At 46.4% G+C, this 20,351-nt stretch overlaps 1 protein-coding gene across 2 annotated transcripts in view; it reads left to right on the top strand.

Annotated features, from left to right (window-relative positions):
- mccc1 (methylcrotonyl-CoA carboxylase subunit) overlaps positions 1-11,614 on the top strand; it is a 79,005-nt gene extending 67,391 nt beyond the window's left edge. For both annotated transcript variants that reach the window (XM_072474217.1, XM_072474218.1), the window contains exons 18-19: positions 2,737-2,808; positions 11,069-11,614. In XM_072474217.1, the coding sequence (XP_072330318.1) occupies positions 2,737-2,808; positions 11,069-11,185 (189 nt within the window). In that variant the 3' untranslated portion in view covers positions 11,186-11,614. The remainder of the gene's footprint in view (positions 1-2,736; positions 2,809-11,068) is intronic.
- Positions 11,615-20,351: the final 8,737 nt, after the last annotated feature.

The raw sequence follows: 20,351 nt of genomic DNA, 5'->3' as shown, positions 1-20,351 counted from the left end.
GTGCGGAGTCTGCACGTTCTCCCTGTGTCTGCGTGCGTTTCCTCCGGCTGCTCCGGTTTCCTCCCACAAGTCCCGAAAGACTTGTTAGGTGCTTGTTAGGTGAACTGGACATTCTTAATTCTCCCTCTGTGTATCCAAACAGGAACCAGAGTGTGGCGACTACTTTTCACAGTAACTTCATTGCAGTGTTAACGTAAACCTACTTGTGACAATAATAAAGATTATTTTAAAAATAACCCAATAAACAAAAGACTTTAAAATATTAGTCCAGACAAATTAGGGACAGTGATGGATTCTCTCCTCTTGATTCTGTATATTGTGGATGGATTTCGGTTGATTTTGGTATAGTCAAAATCAATGAAAATGGTGCTCTAACATGAGAAAGAAAATAACACCTGTTAAGAAAGAATGACTTAAATATCTGAATTGTATATTTAAAAAACCAAGCTCTTTTCCAATTTTAACACATTTAAATAATTATACCCGAGTGTCACTGGTATTTTGGCAGCTCAAATTGTAATCATGGTTACATCAGCAACTCTGCCAAACAATCTGTAACTTCGCCAAGAATTAATATACACATAATATGTGTATGTTTAAATCGTGCAAGTGGAATAAATTTCTCTTTTTCAAAGAAATGCACTGTAGGAGAAGAAGCATTCTGCCTCGTAATACAACTAAACCGATGTTCCATTTTATAGCGCAATAATAAACTTCACTTTTAAAAATTTTGTTTTCTAATCTTGTATCTATAAAAGAATAACAAAGTTGTAATCACTCATTTTTATTGTAATCTATTTAACTAATGAAAATCACAAACTAAACCTAACAGTACCAATGCGGTGTTTCTGTTTTTAGAATTCTAACAGATCTCCAATGGCATTACCCATGGTGAATAAGTAACTTTATACATTTAAAAAATTGTTATGCCAAGTAATATTAGCAGGGAAGCTAACTTAACAACATTGATGGTGGCCCTGGAACCTACATGTGCTTAGAAGAGGAGTGGGGGTTGCTGCAATTTGGTAGTTTTGAGATCCGATGCAGTATTTTGAGAGAGGCTCCAATGCTCTGGAATGCTGAAAGGTTTGTCTGAGAAACATTAGAAGGGAGTTTTAAGAACACTCCTGAGAAGGAATCCTGGGAATGAGGGCCCTGGATTTAGGAACATAGGTTGTCAGAGCAAGAGTAGACCATTCAGCCCTTTGGGCCTGCACCACCATTCAATAATATGGTTGTGTTCCCCAACAACCCTAGATTCCATTGTCTAACAAAAATCTATCCAACTCAGCCTTGAATAAACTTAAAGACCTAGCCTCCACTACCTTCTGGGGAAGAGAATTTAAGCAACAGTTATCAAAATGACAGTTTGAGAGCATTTCTCACAGCTACTGTTCTGAAAAAGGGAAATTAGGGAGCAGGTTAAGGGTCATTCCACTTTGTTTGCTTTGATTCCTTGTCATCTCTCAAACAAATTCTAATTGATAGCACATGTCAGTGAGAGATGGCCACATATTTACTCGGCATTACTGTGTATGTTTATCTGAGGAATATGACAACGTGCGTGGTAGATTAATAGATTATCATCATAGAATTTACAGTGCAGTAGGAGGCCATTCGGCCCATCTAGTCTGCACCGGCTTTTGGAAAGAGCATCCTGCCCAAGGTCAACACCTCCACCCTATCCCCATAACCCAGTAAACCCACCCAACACTAAGGGCAATTTTTGGACACTAAGGGCAATTTTTGGACACTAAGGGCAATTTATCATGGCCAATCCACCTAACCTGCACATCTTTGGACTGTGGGAGGAAACCGGAGCACCCGGAGGAAACCCACGCACACACGGGGAGGATGTGCAGACTCCGCACAGACAGTGACCCAAGCCGGAATCGAACCTGGGACCCTGGAGCTGTGAAGCAATGGTGCTATCCACAATGCTACCGTGCTGCCCCATTCCTTCCTCATGTAGTGTTTGTTACACTGGGCCCCTTCGTCCCACCAAACCCACCCTGCCATCTCCAATCTGTCCTGGGTGTACAATGAAGAAGTAAGATTAGCAGCCTTGCAGGATCATCTTCATGTTTTAATAAACACCCTTCACAAGCCTGCTGGTTTACAGTGTTTCTTCTCGTTGGGGGTGGGGTGCTGTAGTTGATGTTAATTGATTAGTTTCAGTTTAACTTTAGGTCTAAACCAGTTGCCACAATAATTCAAGTCCTGTGACTTCATACAGAACAGGTGGAAGAGATCACGTGCAGCACCATTTGTCTACAACACTCCTAATATTTTTAGATGTGTCCACAATGGCTCCAGCTTTCATTAGATTTTACAATCCTGGTATGTGAATTTTCGAGTGCAGTATAAGACTTCAAGAAGTGAGACAGTGAGTATAAGATTGGAAGAGAGAATGTGGCATAGTTTAGATATAGAATATTGTACTTTTTTTTAAAAATTCCAATTAAGGGGCAATTTAGCCTGACCAATCAACCTACCCTGAACATCTTTGGGTTGTGAGGATGAGACCCATGTGGACACGCGGAGAATGTACAAACTCCGCATGAATAGTGATCCGGGATCGAACCCAGGTCCTCGGCACCGTGAGGGCTAACTACTGCCCCACCATGCCATCCTTTGGTATAGAATATTGTACTGTCATTCTACTCTGTGATGTGCATGCAGATGATTCTGGCTAGTTTTTGCTAATTGAAATCAATTACAATCCATATTTTCAAGGTGTTCGTTAAGGAAGGTGATCATGTCAAGGCTGGAGACTCATTGATGGTAATGATAGCCATGAAAATGGAGGTGAGCAAGCATATTCCATTCTAAAACAATGCGTGTTTTCTGAAGAATGTTTCCCTTTATTTTGCCTTTGTAATTCTAATTCTAAAGGTTTGAATTATTCCATAGTTATTGTATAAGGGAGTATTTGCATCACATACCAAAATATGTAACATTGCAGACATTTCCATACTGAAAGAAGGGACTCCTCTCCCATCAACACACTGGATTAATGTGCCAATACAGTTCTAACAGCTATCCCATTAATACCACACCGGGATGAAAAATAAAATACTGCAATTAGTGCAAAACAAAACGATAGGTTCAAGTTTTTGACGGTGATTCTTTATTCATTTTAAATACTTTATTTAAATAATAAACATTTCAATAATGTTTTTCATTTTTACTTCTATGTTAACTTCACATTAACCAGAGATAACATCCACCTAGTTAACAATTAATTAAGTAAATTGACCTTTCCCAATGACAGCATTATTTGGGGAGGATTAGATACAGTAGGCGGGATTCTTCAATAACGAGGCTATGTACCCATGGCAGTGCCAAAATGCGGGTGTTTCACTCTGGACTTAAGTCCAGAGCGATTCTCCAACCTGCAGGGGGCTAGCAGGGCCCCAGAGAGCTCCTGGCAGCTCTGGCTGCGGATACGGGGCCTTACACTTCCGGTCGGGAGTCCGCACCGCGGACCATGATGAATTAAGTAGGTCTCTTCCCCCCCCCCCCCCCCCCCCCCCCGAGATCGCGTGCGCCCGCGGATCGTTGCCACCCGATCACTTGCCTGGCATTCTGTGAGGCTCCCCCTACCGCCCACCATGATGGCTGCGGACCGAGTCCAGTTTTTCCCGGAGAATTGCCGCAGGGGCCTCTGTCAATGGCCCCCTACGCGCACCGCGGCGATTCTCCGGGGACCGGAGAATCACGGGAGCAGCGTTGGACCGGATTTCTGCGTAACCGCCCATAATCGGCGCGGAGGCCCAGAATCCAGCCCAGTATATTTTAGTGGTGTCTTGGTCAACAAGAGGCACCTAAGAATTGATTTCGTACCTGTTTAGATGTGGAAGGATTAATTCTGAAAGGTCTCTATCTGAAACATTAGCTCATCGAGTTTTTATTTAAATAGTGCATTTTCTGCATTTGAAACATTCTTTTATCAAAACTGCCAATATTCATTTGGTATATGTCAGTGATATCCAATCATAGCTGAGTCATTTGTGAATATGGATACAATCTTGCCATTATAAATAAATGAACAAACTCTCACGCACGCTCTTGTTTTGTGCGATAAAATGATCTTCAATGTTTGTGTCCTAACTTAGGGAGATGGTGGCATAGTGGTAATGTCACTGGACTAGTAATTTTGAGACCCAGGCTAATCCGAGAAAGTTTATGGCACAGAAAGAGGCCACTTGGCCCATTGTTTCTGCACTGCCCGAAAGTGAGCCACCCAGCTTAATCCCATTGTCCACTATTTGGTTCTGGAAACGGCGCTTGAGGTGCATATCCAGACAACCTTTACATTATTTGAGCATTTTCACCCTTTCAGGCAGTGAGTTGCAGCCCCCTACAATACCTTGGGTGAAAAAAGCTTTCCTCACCTCTAATATTTCTGCCCCTCTAATATTTCTAATAAACACTTTAAATCTATGCCCCCGAGATACTGACTTCTCTGCTAAAGTAAATTGGCTCTTCCCATCTATTCTATTCAAGCACTTTACAGTTTTCTACACATCAATCAAATCTCACCACAGCCTCCTCTGTTTCAAGGAAAACAACCCCAGCCTATCCATTCTTTTCTCATAGCTGCAATCTTTCAGTCCTGGCAACATCCTCATCAATTTCCCCTGTAGCCTCTACTGCAATTACATCCTTTATGTAATGTGATTACCAGAACTGCGCACAGTTCTTAAGTTGCAGCCTTGATTTATATGGTTCCAGCATAACCTCCCTGCTCTTGTATTCTATGTCTCAGTTAATAAGGTAAAGGATTCCATATGCCTTCTTATCCACCTTAACAACCAGTCCTGCTGCCTTCAGGAATCTGTGGACCATTCACTCCTAGTTTCCTCACTTCCTCTACACCTCTCAATATCCTTCCATTTCTTGTTTGACCTCCCCAAATGCATCACCTCACACTTCTCTGGGTTGAGTTGAATTTGACACTTTTCTGTCCAACTGAACCGTCCATTGATATCTTCCTGCAGTCGACAGCAGTCACTATCAACATTGCAGCCAAATTCTGCTTTTTGATCAATCCCCTTACATTTATGTCCAAATCATTAATATATATCACAAGAAGCACTGAGCTCTGTAGAATCTCACTGGAAACCGCCTTCTAGTCACAAGAGCATCCATCAACCTTTGTTTCCAGCCACTGAGCCAATTTTATATCCAGTTTACTACATTCCCCAAGATACCACAGGCTTTTTTTTTAAATAACTATTCTGCCATGTGGAACCTTGTCAAAATTCTTGCTGAAAGACTGTAGACCACATCAACTGCATTACCCCCATCAGTCTTCCTTGTTACTTCCTCAAAAAATGTAATCAAGTTAGTCAGACACGACCTTCCCATCTTAACAAATCAATGTGGTCTGTCCTTGATTAATCCATGCCTTTCAAAATGACAGTTTACCTGTCCTTCAGAATTGATTCGAATAATTTGCCCGCTACTGGGATAACACTGACTGGCCCATAATTATTCGGTCAACCCCTCGTTCCCTTTTTAAACAAAGGTATAATGTTAGCAGATCTCCAATCTACCAGCACCACGCCAGTGAGGACTGAAAAGTGTTGGTGAGACCCTGCACGATTTCCTCCCAGCTTTTTTCAACAAACTGAAGTATATTTCATCTTGTCCTGGTGATTTATGCAATTTCCAGGATGCTAATCACCTGAATACTTCCTCTCTCCCGATGTTTATCACATCCAATACTTCACATTCCTCCTCCATAACTACAATAATGCTCTGGGAATGTGGGCTAAAACCTTACCATGGCAGCTGGTGGAATTTAAATTCAAATTAATTTTAAATATTTGACATTTAAAGCTAGTCTCAGCAATGGTGATAATGAAATTATCATTAATTGTCATTAAAACGTATCCAGGGAGGGAGATGCACTGTCCTTAACCTAGCTTGGCCCACATGTGACTCTAGACCAATAAAAATATAGTTGACTCTTGGCTGCCCTCTAAAATGGCTAAGCAAGTAACTTGGGTGAAGGTCAATTACGGATGGGCAACAAGTGTTTTTAGTTGGTAGTGGGATGAAGGGTAATGGGGGTGGGCTAAAAGGTGGAGATGAGACCAAGATGAGATCAGCCATGATTGTATTGAATGGCGGTGCAGGCGCGACAGGCCTCTCCTAGTTCTGATGTTCTAAATGCTGGCCTTGCCAGTGATAACCACATCCCACCCAAGGAAAAAAGCATTCAGCATGAAATGAAATGAAAATCGCTTATTGTCACAAGTAGGCTTCAAATGAAGTTACTGTGAAAAGCCCCTAGTCGCCACATTCCGGCGCCTGTTCGGGGAGGCTGGTACGGGAATTGAACCCTGCTGCTGGCCTGCCTTGGTCTGCTTTCAAAGCCAGCGACTTAGCCCTGTGCTGTGTGGCCACCTTTTCGAGTGAAATTGGGGGTGGGGAACAATTGCTGGCCAGCCTGTGATGCCCACATCCTGTGAAAGAATTTTTAAAATATACACCTGGAGCTGTTTAATAACTGCCAGTATGAGTAGCGGCATATCCCAACAATCAGATCTTCATCGGGCAGATCAAGAGTAAAATAACTTGCCTTCCTGTAGAACCTTTCATGTTCCCAAAGTGGAGAGGACAAGGGACATCTCAAAGTGCTTCACATCCAAAGTACTTTTGAAGCCATTTTTAAAATGATTCTTTCATGAGACTTGGGTGTCGCTGGCAAGATCAGCATTTGTTCCACGTCCCTAACTGTCGGTGGGGGTGAGCTGAGACATTTTGGAGGATAGCTAAGAGTCAACCACATTGCCATTGCTCTGGATGGGCAGCACAGTGGGTCACTGTCTGTGCGAAGTCTGCACTTTCTCCCCGTATCTGCGTGGGTTTCGTCCGGGTGCTCCGGTTTCCTCCCCCAGTCCAAAGAAGTGCAGGTTAGGTGGATTGGCCATGATAAATTGCCCTGAGTGAGCAAAAAGGTTAGAAGGGGTTATTGGGTTACGGGTTAGGGTGGAAGTGGGGGCTTAAGTGGGTCGGTGCAGACTCGATGGGCTGAATGGCCTCCTTCTGCACTATGTTCTGTGTTGACCAGAGCAGGCAGATTGCCTCCCCTCAAGGACCAGTAAGTGAACCAGTTGTTTTTTTTAATCACAATCATTGATCATGGTCACCATTACTGAGATTCTGTTTTTAAAAAGGTCCAGGCCAATTCATTGAATTTAAATTCCCCCTGCTGCCATGGTGGGATTGGAACCATTGCCCTTGGTGCATTAGTCTGGCCCTCTGGGTTACTGGTCCAGTGACATTACCACTGCACAACCATCTCCCCATAAGCATAGTCACAGTTGTAATGTCGGAGGATGCAGCTACTAATTTGTGCATGTAGAATCTCATAAACAGACATGAGACAAATGACGAGATAATTTGTTTCATTGATGTTGAATGGGAGATAAATACTCAGTAGGAAAACTCCCTTACTCTTCTTCAAATAACACAACAAGTTTATTTTATCCACACCAGAGGGCAGACAGGGTCTCAGTTTAATATTTAATCTAAAATAAGGCTCCGCCGATTATGCAATGTTGCCTCAGTATTTGTACTGAAGTGTCAGCCTGGATTAGGTGCTTAAATCTCTGGAGTGAGGCTTGAACCCATCACCTTCTAAATCAGAGTCAAGAATGTTACCACTGAGCCAAGAGAACTTTCACCTCTATCAATAGGGCCTTTTTGAAGGAAAGCTGAAACTAAAGGAAGTGCATCACTTTCTTTAAAAGAAAACTTTACTTGGTATTTTTCTCCCTTTCCACTGGTGGTAACTATTTTTGATTCGGGAGTGAATGTCAATGACATATGAGAAATACTGGGAGGTGTTATTGAGCATGCATGTGTAAGAGAGCTAAATCAACATGCAAATAGTTTAATCATAAGCTCACAAAGCACCCTGGGGCTCATGACAGCATTTAGTTGCATCACCTCTCTGGGTTTAGGAAAGTCTCCAAGCCACTGCCAGGCCTACATCAGGTCTACAGCTTTCTGGTTAAACAGAACTTTCTTAAAAATAATCAACTGAATCCAAACAAAATGAAAAGGACAATATCAAGGAAACAAACATATGCAGAAAGTTTCATCACTGATGTGTTTTGGGAATTTTACCGAAACGCCATTGCCAAAGGCTCTATGGCCAGGGCAAACAGTAGTGGAGAGAGTGGACACCCCGGCCTTGTCCCCCTACACAGATTATATAATTACTTATAGATTATATAATTCGGAACCCCCAGCCGGGGAGGAGGGTATGAAGCGATTCTTGAGGGGGCTGGAGTTCCCGAGGATAGATGAGGAGTTGGTTGAAGGCTTGGGAGCCCCAATTGGGCTTGGGGAGGCTGTAGACGGGTTAGGGGGCGATACAATTGGGTAAGGCCCCGGGACCTGATGGATATCTGGTTGAGTTCTATGAAAAGTTTTCCGGGTTGCTGGGACCGCTCCTGGTAAAGGCTTTTAATGAGTCTAAGGAGTTGGGAGTGCTCCCCCCAACGTTATGACAGGCATCGAGTCCTCTTATTTTGAAGTGGGATAAGGATCCGGAGAGATGTGGGTCGTATAGGCCGATCTCCCTTGTAAATGTGGATGCGATATTGCTGGCAAAGATTTTGACCATGCGCATAGAGGATTGTGTCCCGGGGGTAATAAATGACATCCAATATCAGACGGCTCCTAAACGTGCCAGTGATGCCAGCGGAGGGGCGCGAGGTCGAGGTGGTGGTGGCCATGGATGCAGAAAAAGCCTTTGATCGGGTAGAATGAAAGTATCTGTGGGATGTCCAGGGAAGGTTTGGGTTCGAGCAGGGATTCGTTGACTGGGTCCGTCTGTTATATCAGGCGCCGGTGGCGAATGTAAGGACCAACCAGGTTCGGTCAGAGTATTTTAGTCTGTGTAGGGGGACAAGGCAGGGGTGTCCACTCTTCCCCACTACTGTTTACCGTAGCCATAGAGCCTTTGGCAATGGCGCTTAGATCATCGAACATTTGGCGGGCGATAGTGAGGAGGGGGGTGGAGCATAGGGTCTCGCTCTTTGCGGACGATTTGCTTCTTTACATAACAGACCCGTTGGGGGGAATTGCAGGAATTATGGGGATATTGAAGGAATTTGGTCGGTTCTCAGGTTACAAATTAAACATGAGCAAGAGCGAGGTCTTCGCGATCCAGGCAATGGGGCAGGAGAGGAGTCTGAGGAAGATGGCGTTTAAAGTGATGAAAATGAATTTTAGGTACCTGGGATTCAGGTCTCAAGGAACTGGGGTCAGCTCCACAAGTAAATTTGGGCAGGACGGTTGAGCAAATGAAAGGGGACTTCTGCAGGTGGGACATGCTCCCGCTGTCATTGGTGGGGAGGGTACAGACTGTGAACATGACAGTCCTCCTGAGATTGCTGTTTGTGTTTCAGTGTTTCACAATCTTCAGCCCTAAGGCATTTTTCAGGAAGATGAACGCGGCGATCTTCGGTTTTATATGGGCTGGGAAGGCCCCGAGGGTGAAGAAGGTCCTTCTGGAACGGGGGTGCGGAGAGGGGGGCTTGGCCCTTCCAAACTTTATTAATTATTATTGGGCGGCTAATGTATCGATGGTTAGGAAGTAGGGTGGGGGAGGGTTCGGTGTGGGAGCATGTGGAGGCGGCATCGTGTAAGGCCACGAGTCTGGACGCTCTGTTAATGGCATCTCAGCCGTTCTCGCCGGCTCGGTACTCCACAAGCCCAGTTGTAGTGGCAGCCCTGAGAGCGTGGGGGCAATGGAGGCCGCACACGAGACTGGAGGTGCCGTCGGTGTGGTCATCGATCTGTGATAACCACCAGTTTTCTCCGCTGGGGCTGGACGGGGGCTTTAGGAGGTGGCAGCGGGTAGGGATTGAGAGATTTGGGCATCTCTTCATTGAGGAGGGTTTCCTGAGCCTGGAGGAGCTAGAGGAGGTGTTTGAGTTGCCGGCTGGGAACGAATTTCGGTAGCTGCAGGTACGGACTTTGTCCGGAGGCAGGTTCCGGGCTTTGCTTGCCTCCTCCTAAGGGGACTACAGGAGAAGGTGGTGTCAAAAACAGGGATTGGGGAGGGGAGTGTCTCTAAATATATAAGGAATTGATGGAGTGGGAAGGGGCTCCCAATCGGGGAGGTGAAGAGGAATTGGGAGGACGAGTTGTGGGGGGGTGGGGTGGGAAAGTTTCATCACCATGTATGCTCAGTTTGAAGAAGAGGAATTAATCTTTCTGATACATATTGTTGGCCAGATTATTAATTGCATTTTCGAGGCATGTCATTTACAAAAGTTAAAATTAAATATTTTTATCTGCATGGTACAAAAACAATAGACAATTGAAATTTACTTCACAGAGAATAAGTTAAGTGATGTGTGTTCTTGTGATACCAAAATGCATATGAATTAAATTAAGGTCGATCTAGAGCTCTTATTGGACTTGGCACTTAATATGTCTAACCACGGCAGAGTAACTAGTAAAGCTAGTACAGCTGAATGCTAAAAGATCTAAATAAACCATTAGAGTACAATTCAGAAGACGTTACTCCCAACCTGTGCATTGGCATTAGTACAGATCACACCTTGACTGTTGTGTCCAGTTCTTGTCACCAAGGCACAAAGGAAGACATGCGAGTGCTGAGAGCACGAAGAATGGTGGGAGATATTTGGACTTCTCTAGTCTTGAAAGCAGTTGACTGAGAGCTAATCTCAGATAGACGAGATAATCAACTGTAATGAAATGGTAAATCGGCAGGACTACTTTAGTTCAAACCTAGTTCAAACCAATAGAAAACACATTCATAGGGCTGATGTCTGAAAGATATTTACACAAGATGTGATGAATTTCCAATTAGAGTAGTGGAGGCAAACGTCCTGGAATAATTTTTTATTTATTTTTATGTGATATATTTTAATATACTCACTAAGAACAATGAGGGAGAGTAGGGTCTATCTGGATGGATGAACTCAGATGAGGCGAATGGCCTTTCTCAGCCATTTCTTTGATGCAAATGTGGAGAAAGCCAAAGTCTGAGTTCTTTGCATTTCTTTTTCAGCATACAATAAAAGCTCCAAAGGCTGGTGTGATCGAGAAAGTTCTGTACAAAGAGGGTTCCCAAGCTAACCGACATGCTGCCTTGGTAAAATTTGTGGAAGAAGAAAATGCACAATGAATTCAACTCAATTTATTTTGGTCAATTGTGCATAACGACTGAGATTTTTTTCATGTGACCAGGGCAGCACGATGGTGCAGTGGTTAGTACTGCTGCTTCATGCTGCCGAGGATCCGGGTTCGATCTCGGCCCCGGGTCACTGTACGTGTGGAGTTTACACATTCTCCCCGTGTCTGTGTGGGTCTCACCCCCACAACTTACAAAGATGTGCAGGGTAGGTGAATTGGCCACGCTAAATTGACCCTTAATTGGAAAAAACAAATTGGGTACTTTAAATTTTTTTTTTTTAATTTCACGTGACTATTGAATGAATTTAGGTGCTCTGATTTCATATGACATTTTTTGGACCACTTACAAAGGAAATTTATTCCTTTAGTTCAGAATTTTATATAAATGCAACAATAAAAAGCATTTGTGTGCTGACCAAAAGCTGTGCTGTTAATTTTGTTTGTAAAATTACTTCAGTGAGTTAATGTGCTTCATGTCCCACAGGCATGAATTCAGATACCTGGGAAAATTGTGTTTATTTCATTAATGTGACAACTACCTTCAATTCGGGGGGTGGGGGTGAATATTCATAGACTTTTTATCAAATATTTATGGGCACATTACGTTAGAGAATTTCTGTCTTTGCCAAACATGGATTTTAATTATTTTCAATAATAAAATGATGCATTAAGTATGATTTAAAATTCCCTGCTTGGAGAGAATGTGTACCAAAGTTTGTCTGGGGCTCAAAAACAGAAAAGGTTGGAAATACTGAGCAGATCAGGCAGCATCTTTGAAGATAAACTGAACCGATGTTTCAGTCCAATAACCTTTTTAGTTCTGATGAAAGGTTATTCACCTGAAATGTTAACTCTGTTTCTCTCCCCTCAGATGCTGCCTGACCTACTAACTCTCTCCAGCATTTTTTGCTTTTATTTCAAGAGTCCCAGCATCCGTAGTATTTTGTCAGTGTTTGGAGGATATTGGTTTCCAGATACCACTTGGGACACTTAGGGTCTTTTGTCACCCTCAGCAGTAAACCTCTGGGTTGGAGGTTCCACCCATTATAGAAACATGCCAATTTTTATTTCCATCGGCTCGTTGCCAAAGCTGTAAAGACCAGAATTACACTCAACGAGTCATGTTACCATTGGGCGCAAACTGCATTTCCATCAGCAATATGGAAGCCAATTCCCACTCTATGCTATCCTGTCAGCCTCTTTCAGCACAACCTGTGTGACATGCCAACTTGAGAAGGGGGCATCCCACCCAGGCATCATGTGCAAGGTGCCAAAAAGCAGATGTTTCACACCACACAGCCATACCAGCTGATGCTTTGCCATCTAAATTCGAACTGCGCAGGTCCATAGTATGAACTCATATAGCATTCGCCAAAGATCAGGCGCTCAGCTGCAAGAGGAGCCCATCACTGGTGTTACTAAAAGTGCCAGGCACTCAACTTGCAGGTAAGGTGTTTTTGAAGAACTTCTGATGCTGCAAAATTTCTGGGAGTATTCTGAAGTGTGTTCGAGAGGTTGTGGTGAGTTAAAATGATAGAACAGTAATAGACAAAGAAGGTGGCCATTCAGCCTGTCGTATACATGCCTCTCTGCAAGTGCAACTCAGCAGGTCTCGCTCTCCTGATGTAGCCCTGAATTATTTTTCTTTTCAGATGCTAATCCAATTACTTTTTGAAAGCCACAAATGAATCTGCCTCCACCACTCTCAGCCAGTGCATTCTAGATCTTAAAAAGATTTTTCCTTGAATTGCTGCTGAGTCTTTTGCTATTCGCCTTAAATCAGTGTCCTCTTTTTAGTACACTTTCTCTCCATCTACTCTGCCTAAACACCTCATAATTTTAAACACTCTTTCAAATCTCTTGTCAATCATTTCTACTCCAGGAAGAACAGCCCCAGCTTCTCCAATCTGTCCACATGACTGAAGTCCCTCACCCTCGTAGAAGAATGAGGATCCTTGGAATCTTACACATACTCATAATTCTTTTCTGCACCTTCTCCAAAACCTTCACATTCTTCCTAAAATGTGGTGCCCAGAATTGGGCACAGTACTCCAATTGGGGCTGAAGCAGTATTTTATAAAGGTTCATCATAACTTGCTTTTTTATGTTTTATACCTTGATTTATAAAGGCAAAGATCCCCTGTGACTTATGATTCACTTTCTGAGCTTTCTCTGCCACCTTCAACACGGGGGAGTAAAATTGCAAGGAAGGGATTCCCTCTGGGATCTTGCCCGTCCCGACCTGGTTGCGATTTTACACTAGGGTAGGGAGGGTCTTGGAGGGAAAGCCTGCCCTTGCCCTTTCCTGTCATGCTAAATTTTTAGGGTTCAAGCCAAATTTGAACTGTTGCTGCGTTTGATGTCAGGCAGTGGGTGGGGTTCCTTCATCAGAAGCCCCCTTCTGATGGTGGCACAGTCGTTAGCACTGCTGCCTCACAGCACCAGGGACCCGGGTTCTGTTTCAGCCTTGGGTGATTGTATGGAGTTTGCACATTCTCCCTGTGTCTGCTTGGGTTTCCCCTGAGTGTTCCGGTTTCTTCCCACAGTCACGAAAGATGTGCAGGTTAAGTGGATTGGCATGATAAATTTGCCCTTAGCGTTCAAAGGTGTGTCGTTTAGGTTATGGGGAGAGGGCGGGGTGTTGGCCGAGGTAGGGTGCTCTTCCAGATAGTCAGTGCAGATTCGATGGGCCAAATGATCTCCTGTACTGTATGGATTCTATGATTATGACTCCCCTTAGGGCCTGGTGCCCTCCCCCCACCTTACCTATTCCCCGAGACTCTGATCATCCCCTTGGCGATCCCCCTGGCCGTCTCTACCACTCATTTCCTTGACCCCTGGGATCTGGCAGTTTGTTCCAGGCAGCTAGCTGTAGTGCCTCTTCTGGCCACTGTTGCGCTGTTTCTGGAATGTCAGGAGAGCTGTCGGCCAATCTGATTGGCCTGTAGCTCTCTATGGCGGTTCTTACTGCTAGTTTCAGATAGTAGTCCTGCCTGCTGCCAATTAATTCTCCACAGAGCATGAAATGGCATCTGGCCTGCTGGGCTCTCTTCGGATGGTGGGGACCGAGCCCCTGCCATCTTGAAATTTCTGGCCCAGGACTTTGCTTCTGCAACCCCTTTAGAATTTTATATTGGTTCACCTGTTCCTCCTGCCAAGATGTTCCACTTCACACTTCTCTGAATTAAATTTAAACTGCCATGTGTCCACCAACCTATGACCTTGAAGTCTCGCACTCTTTCCCCACCACCACCCCTGCTTACCCCCTCACAGTTCACCGTACTTTGTGTCATGTGCAAATTTTAAAATTCTGCACGCATACCCAAGTCTAGGTTATTTACATATATATCACGTAACTCAGTGGTCCTCGTAACTGAGCCCTCGAGGCTGAGAACCATCCATAGGGCTTAGGAGATGCAGGTGTCTTTGTGCTGGTTCTGCTCTGCTTCCTTTTACTTTGTGCCACATTCTCGTGCAAGAGAGTAGAATGTTGCTGATTGCATTGCAATCAGTTTGGGCAGTATGCCTGCCATAGCTGGATAGCTGGAGGCATGTGGTGACAGGCAGAGCTGGATGTGAAGCTGGCAGCATTGTTGGGGATGTGAGGGTGAGGTGTTGGGGATGTGAGGGTGAGGTGGGGGTATCTGAATGTTAATCCTGTGAACCAGGGGCTGGATCTGGGTGAGTGATGGTGGTCTGGTGCATTGAACAGTGTGAGAGGCAGGTGAGAGTAGGAAATGTCATGTGAAGTATACCTCAAGGACGGCAGTGGTTCAAGAAGGCAACTCACCACCACCTTCTGAAGCGCAACTAGGGATGGGCAATAAATGCTGACCTAACTGATTTGTTAGGCTGACTGGTTCGATGTGGACTGCACTTGATGCAGGGAAGCTAGAAGCAGACGTCTAACACTGGAGGAAATCCAACACTGTTTTATTCAACGATAGAACTGATATACATGTTCAGCCGTGGGTCAACACTGTACTGAACTGACTGGAGACCTTGTATTAGCCTGACCAGACTTACTAGCTACCGCATGGTGTTTGCACTGTGCTAGCCCGTGGTCTCTGACTGTCTCAGTGGTTGGGTCCAGAGAGAGTGGGAAACCTAGTGCCCTCTGGCTTTATAATGGTAGTGTCCTGTCTGGTGATTGGCTGCACTGTGTTGTGTGCTTACTGGTCACCCTGTATGTCAATCACTGCCTGTCTGCACTTCAGTATATATATGAGTAGATATTATGACATCTGCCCCCTTTTTTTTTAGATAAATAAATACTAGGGTGCGTGAGCGTATATTATATATATTATGTGCCTGACTATATACAAAAGGTGTCTACATGAAAGTATATACATAGGAAGGTGTCGATAGTGCAGATACATGGCAAACGAAACCATATTTACAGAGGTTAAAGCGATGAAGTCATAAAATGTATAAGAGTTCAGTCTGTAGATTTAGTCTTTGTGGTGGGTGACGAATTCTTGTCGATCGCCGCAGAGGTGGATCAGGAGCCGCCTGCACTTGGATAGGTGGGATCGCTGCCATTGCGGTGGTCGTGTGGACCGGTAGGATTGCTGGTAGATCGGTGGCCTTGTGGTAGGGTACGTCCGGAGGAAGCATCGTAGGCGGCGCAGCACGTCGGTCAGGTAGCAGGCGTGGAACTCTTCCCAGTGCCCGTCTGTTGCGCCGTAGCAGGGAGCCATCAGCCATGCGGACAAGGAACGTTCTTGGGGCCACTTGTTTGATCACCACAGATGTGGCTGACCAGCCGCCCTCAGGCAACTGGACACGAACATGATCATTGGGGGCCAGCTTGGGTAGATCCGCGGCATGAGCATCGTATGTGGCTTTTTGTTGGGCCCGTGACTGCTGCATTTTTTGTGAGACCGTGAGATGGTCAAGGTCTGGAACATGGATGGCTGGAACTGTGGGCCTCAGAGTGCGATTCATGAGCATCTGGGCTGGAGACAACCCAGTGGACAGTGGGGTTGCCCTGTATGCCAGCATTGCCAGGTTGAAGTCGGAGCCTGAGTCTGCAGCTTTGCACAGCAACCGCTTTACAATATGGACCCCTTTCTCGGCCTTCCCGTTTGACTGTGGGTAGTGGGGACTGAAGGTTACCTGACAGAAGTTGTGGGACTGTGCAAAATCAGACTATTCCTGGCTGTAAAAGCAAGGACCGTTGTCGCTCATTACCGTGAGCGGTATCCCATGCCTGGCGAATGTTTCTTGGCAGGCTTTGATTACCGCCTTCGACGTGAGGTTGGACAGTTTCAACACCTCTGGGTAACTGGAGAGGTAGACGACCAGGAGTACGTAGTCACGCCCCTTGGCGTGGAAAAGGTCTACACCTACTTTGGACCACGGAGAGGTCATGATCTCGTGCTACTGCAACGTTTCTTTGGGTTGAGCTGGCTGAAACTTCTGACAGGTAGGGCAGTTGAGGACTGTGTTGGCAATGTCCTGGCTGATGCCCGGCCAATAGACTGCCTCCCGAGCTCTGCGTCGACATTTTCTGACCCCAAGGTCACCCTCATGGAGTTGGCCCAGCACCATAGCCCGCATGTTCTGAGGAATTACGATACTGTCGAGTTTCAGAAGGATTCCCTCCACCACCGTCAGGTCGTCTTTTACGTTATAGAACTGGGGACATTGTCCCTTCTGCCAGCCATTGGTAAGGTGCTGCATTACACACTACAGCAGAGGATCCTTGGCCGTCTCCTCACAAATTTCGACCACCCGTTCGTCAGAGGCCGGAAGGTTGGTGGCACACAACTGCACTTGCGCTTCTATGTGGCAGATGAAGTCACTTTGTTCACACGGTGTGGTGATGGACCTGGATAGGGCATCTGCAACGATCAGCTCTTTGCCTGGTGTATAGACAAGTTCGAAGTCGTAGTGGCATAGCTTAAGAAGAATTCTCTGTAACCGAGGTGTCATGTCATTTAAATCCTTCTGGATTATGTGGACTAGAGGCCCGTGGTCCGTTACTACCGTGAATTTTGGGAGGCCATAAACGTAGTCGTGAAACTTGACTATCCGTGTCAGGAGGCCCAGACACTCCTTCTCAACCTGAGCGTACCATTGCTCAGTGGGCGTCATGGCCCTGGAGGCATACGCCACTGGAGCCCAGGACGAGGAGTCATCCCGCTGAAGGAGCACCGCCCCAATGCCGTCCTGGCTTGCATCAGTTGATACCTTGGTTTCCTTGGTTGGGTCGAAGAACGCTAGAACCGGGACTGTGGTGAGCTTTGCTTTCAGCTCGCACCATTCCTCTTCATGCGTGGGCTGCCAGTGGAATTCCGTCGACTTCTTATCGAGATGGCGGAGGGCCGTGGTGTGGGATGACATATTGGGAATGAATTCCCCCAGGAAGTTGACCATCCTTAGGAAGCGGAGGACTGCCTTCTTGTCCTCCAGGGCCTTCATGGCGTTAATCGCCGAGACCTTGTCGACATCTGGCCGCACGCCCTGCTGTGAGATGTGGTCATCTAGGAACTTAATATCTGATTGACCAAATGAGCACTTGGCCCAGTTGAGCTGGAGACGATGTTCATGAATTCTCTGGAATACCTGCTTGAGGCGAGCGATGTGCTCCTGGGGCATTGTGGACCAGATGGTTAAGTCGTCAACGTATACACGCACCCCCTCGATGCCCTCCATCATTTTCTCCATGATGCGGTGAAATACTTCGGAGGCAGATATGATACCAAAGGGCATCCGGTTGTAGCAGTAGCGACCGAACAGGGTGTTGAACGTGCACAGCTTGCGACTGGACGCGTCCAGCTGTACTTGCCATAAACCCTTGGAGGCGTCCAGCTTAGTAAAGAATTTGGCATTAGCCATTTCACTGGTCAACTCTTCATGTTTTGGTATCGGGTAATGCTCCCGCATGATGTTGCGGTTTAGATCCTTCGGGTCAATGCAAATGCGAAGCTCCCCTGACGGCTTCTTTACGCAGACCATGGAGCTGACCCAGTTTGTGGGCTCTGTGACCTTTGATATGATGCCCTGGCCTTGGAGGTCCTGTAATTGCTTCTTCAGACGATCCTTGAGGAGTGCCGGCACCCGGCGAGGTGCATGAATTACAGGGGTGGCGTTCGGCTTGAGCAGGATTTTATATCGGTATGGGAGCGTGCCCATCCTATCGAATACGCTGTTGTACTGTGTGATAATGTCATCTATGTCGGCTTGCAAGTTACCATCAGGCGAGGCCGTCGCCAGTGATGATGGTGTGGATGTGCTGAACCAGGTTCAGGAGCTTGCAGGCATGAGCACCGAGCAGGGATGCTCTGTCAGGCCCGACGATTTCAAACCTCAGTGTCGCCTTGATCGCCTTGTTGGATACCGCTAGTTGACACGAGCCACTGGCAGCTATGGCATTGCCATTGTAGTCAAGGAGCTGGCAGGCCGGTGGGAGAATGCTTGGTTTGGCACGGATGGTGTCGAGGTCGTATTTTGAGATGAGGTTCGCCGATGCGCCGGTGTCCAGTTTGAACCAGATGCGAGCCTTGTTAACTGTGAGGACAGCACACCACTCGTCGTCGGGATCCACACTGAGGATGGATAGGCATTGTGCCGTTGTGATGGAAGGCAGTGCATGTGTAGTTATGATGCCCACCAGGTGCGGGGACTTGAGGCACTCAGCATCAGGGTCTGTTGGGCTGTCGGGATCGGAATCTGGCATGCCTTGTTGTATTGAGCGGACACTTCTGCTCCACAGCTGGGATCGCTGGCTGCTGAGCGGTGGAGCAGATCTGCAAAGGGCTGCGTAGTGGCCAAGCTTGCCATACTGTAGACACCGGCGTCCTTTTGCTGGACATTGCCGCTTTAAATGGGTGGAGCCACACTTCATGACGCCGACATCAGCACGTTCCGTGCACCATCACGCATGCGCAGTGTGGTCGGTCGACGTATGCACCTGCGTTGTCGGGTTGTCGGCCTCATCGTCCACTCAGTCGTGGCGCACATGCGCAGGGACCCGGGAAAAGCGCGCAAAACGGCCACTCTCCTCGATGCTCAGGCCCTGCATCTGTGCAATTGCCTGCACCCGTTCCGCCTCGTGGGAGGCCAGCTTTGCAGTTTCTGCCACCCTGATGTGGGAGTAACGATTCTTAGCATGCTCATGGACAACGCGTCTCGATAGCAACAGAGAGGATCAACTGTTTGATTTTCAGGAGCTGCTGGCAAAGGGAGTCGGAGTGTACCCCAAAAACGATCTGATCCCGGATCATGGAATCAGCCGTCGAGTCATAGTTACATGACTGCGCTAGGATGCGGAGATGGATCAAGAAGGACTGAAAAGGTTCATCCTTACCCTGAAGCCTCTGCTGGAAAACGTACCATTCAAAGCTCTCATTCACCTCAATGTCGCAGTGGCTGTCGAACTTCAGCAAGACTGTTTTGAATTTTGTTTTGTCTTCGCCTTCAGCGAACGTAAGGTAGTTGTAGATGTGGATGGCGTGGTCCCCCGCTGTTGAGAGAAATAGCGCGATCTTTCTGGCATCTGATGCGGCTTCGAGGTCGGAGGCCTCGACGTACAAGAGGAACTTTTGCTTGAAGATCTTCCAATTGGCGCTGAGGTTGCCGGAGCTGCGTAGGAGGCTGGACGGCGCCGAGGTTGCCGGAGAAGCGGAGCTGCGGAGGAGGCTGGATGTTTTCCATTTCACCAGATGGCTGCTTGCTGGTCAATGCTGATTCACTCGAGGTAGGTCCGTCAATATCAGTATCACTCCTGCACCATGATGTGTTAGGCTGACTGGTTCGATGTGGACTGCACTTGATGCAGGGAAGCTAGAAGCAGACGTCTAACACTGGAGAAAATCCAACACTGTTTTATTCAACGATAGAACTGTTATACATGTTCAGCTGTGGGTCAACACCATACTGAACTGACTGGAGACCTTGTATTAGCCTGACCAGACTTACTAGCTACCGCATGGTGTTTACATTTGCTGGCTCGTGGACTATGACTGTCTTAGAGGCTGAGTCCAGAGAGAGCGGGAAACCTAGTGCCCTCTGGCTTTTAGTGGGAGTGTCCTGTCTGGTGATTGGCTGCACTGTGTTGTGTGCTTATTGGTCATCCTGTATGTCAATCACTGCCTGTCTGCATCTCATTATACACATGAGTGGATATTATGACACTAACCGGCGATGCCCAC

This window comes from Scyliorhinus torazame, chromosome 14, assembly GCF_047496885.1.
Source record: "Scyliorhinus torazame isolate Kashiwa2021f chromosome 14, sScyTor2.1, whole genome shotgun sequence".
NCBI classification, from domain to species: Eukaryota; Metazoa; Chordata; class Chondrichthyes; order Carcharhiniformes; family Scyliorhinidae; genus Scyliorhinus; species Scyliorhinus torazame.
The sequence above is the reverse complement of the archived record's forward strand: the minus strand, read 5'-3'. Positions and strand labels throughout refer to the sequence as shown.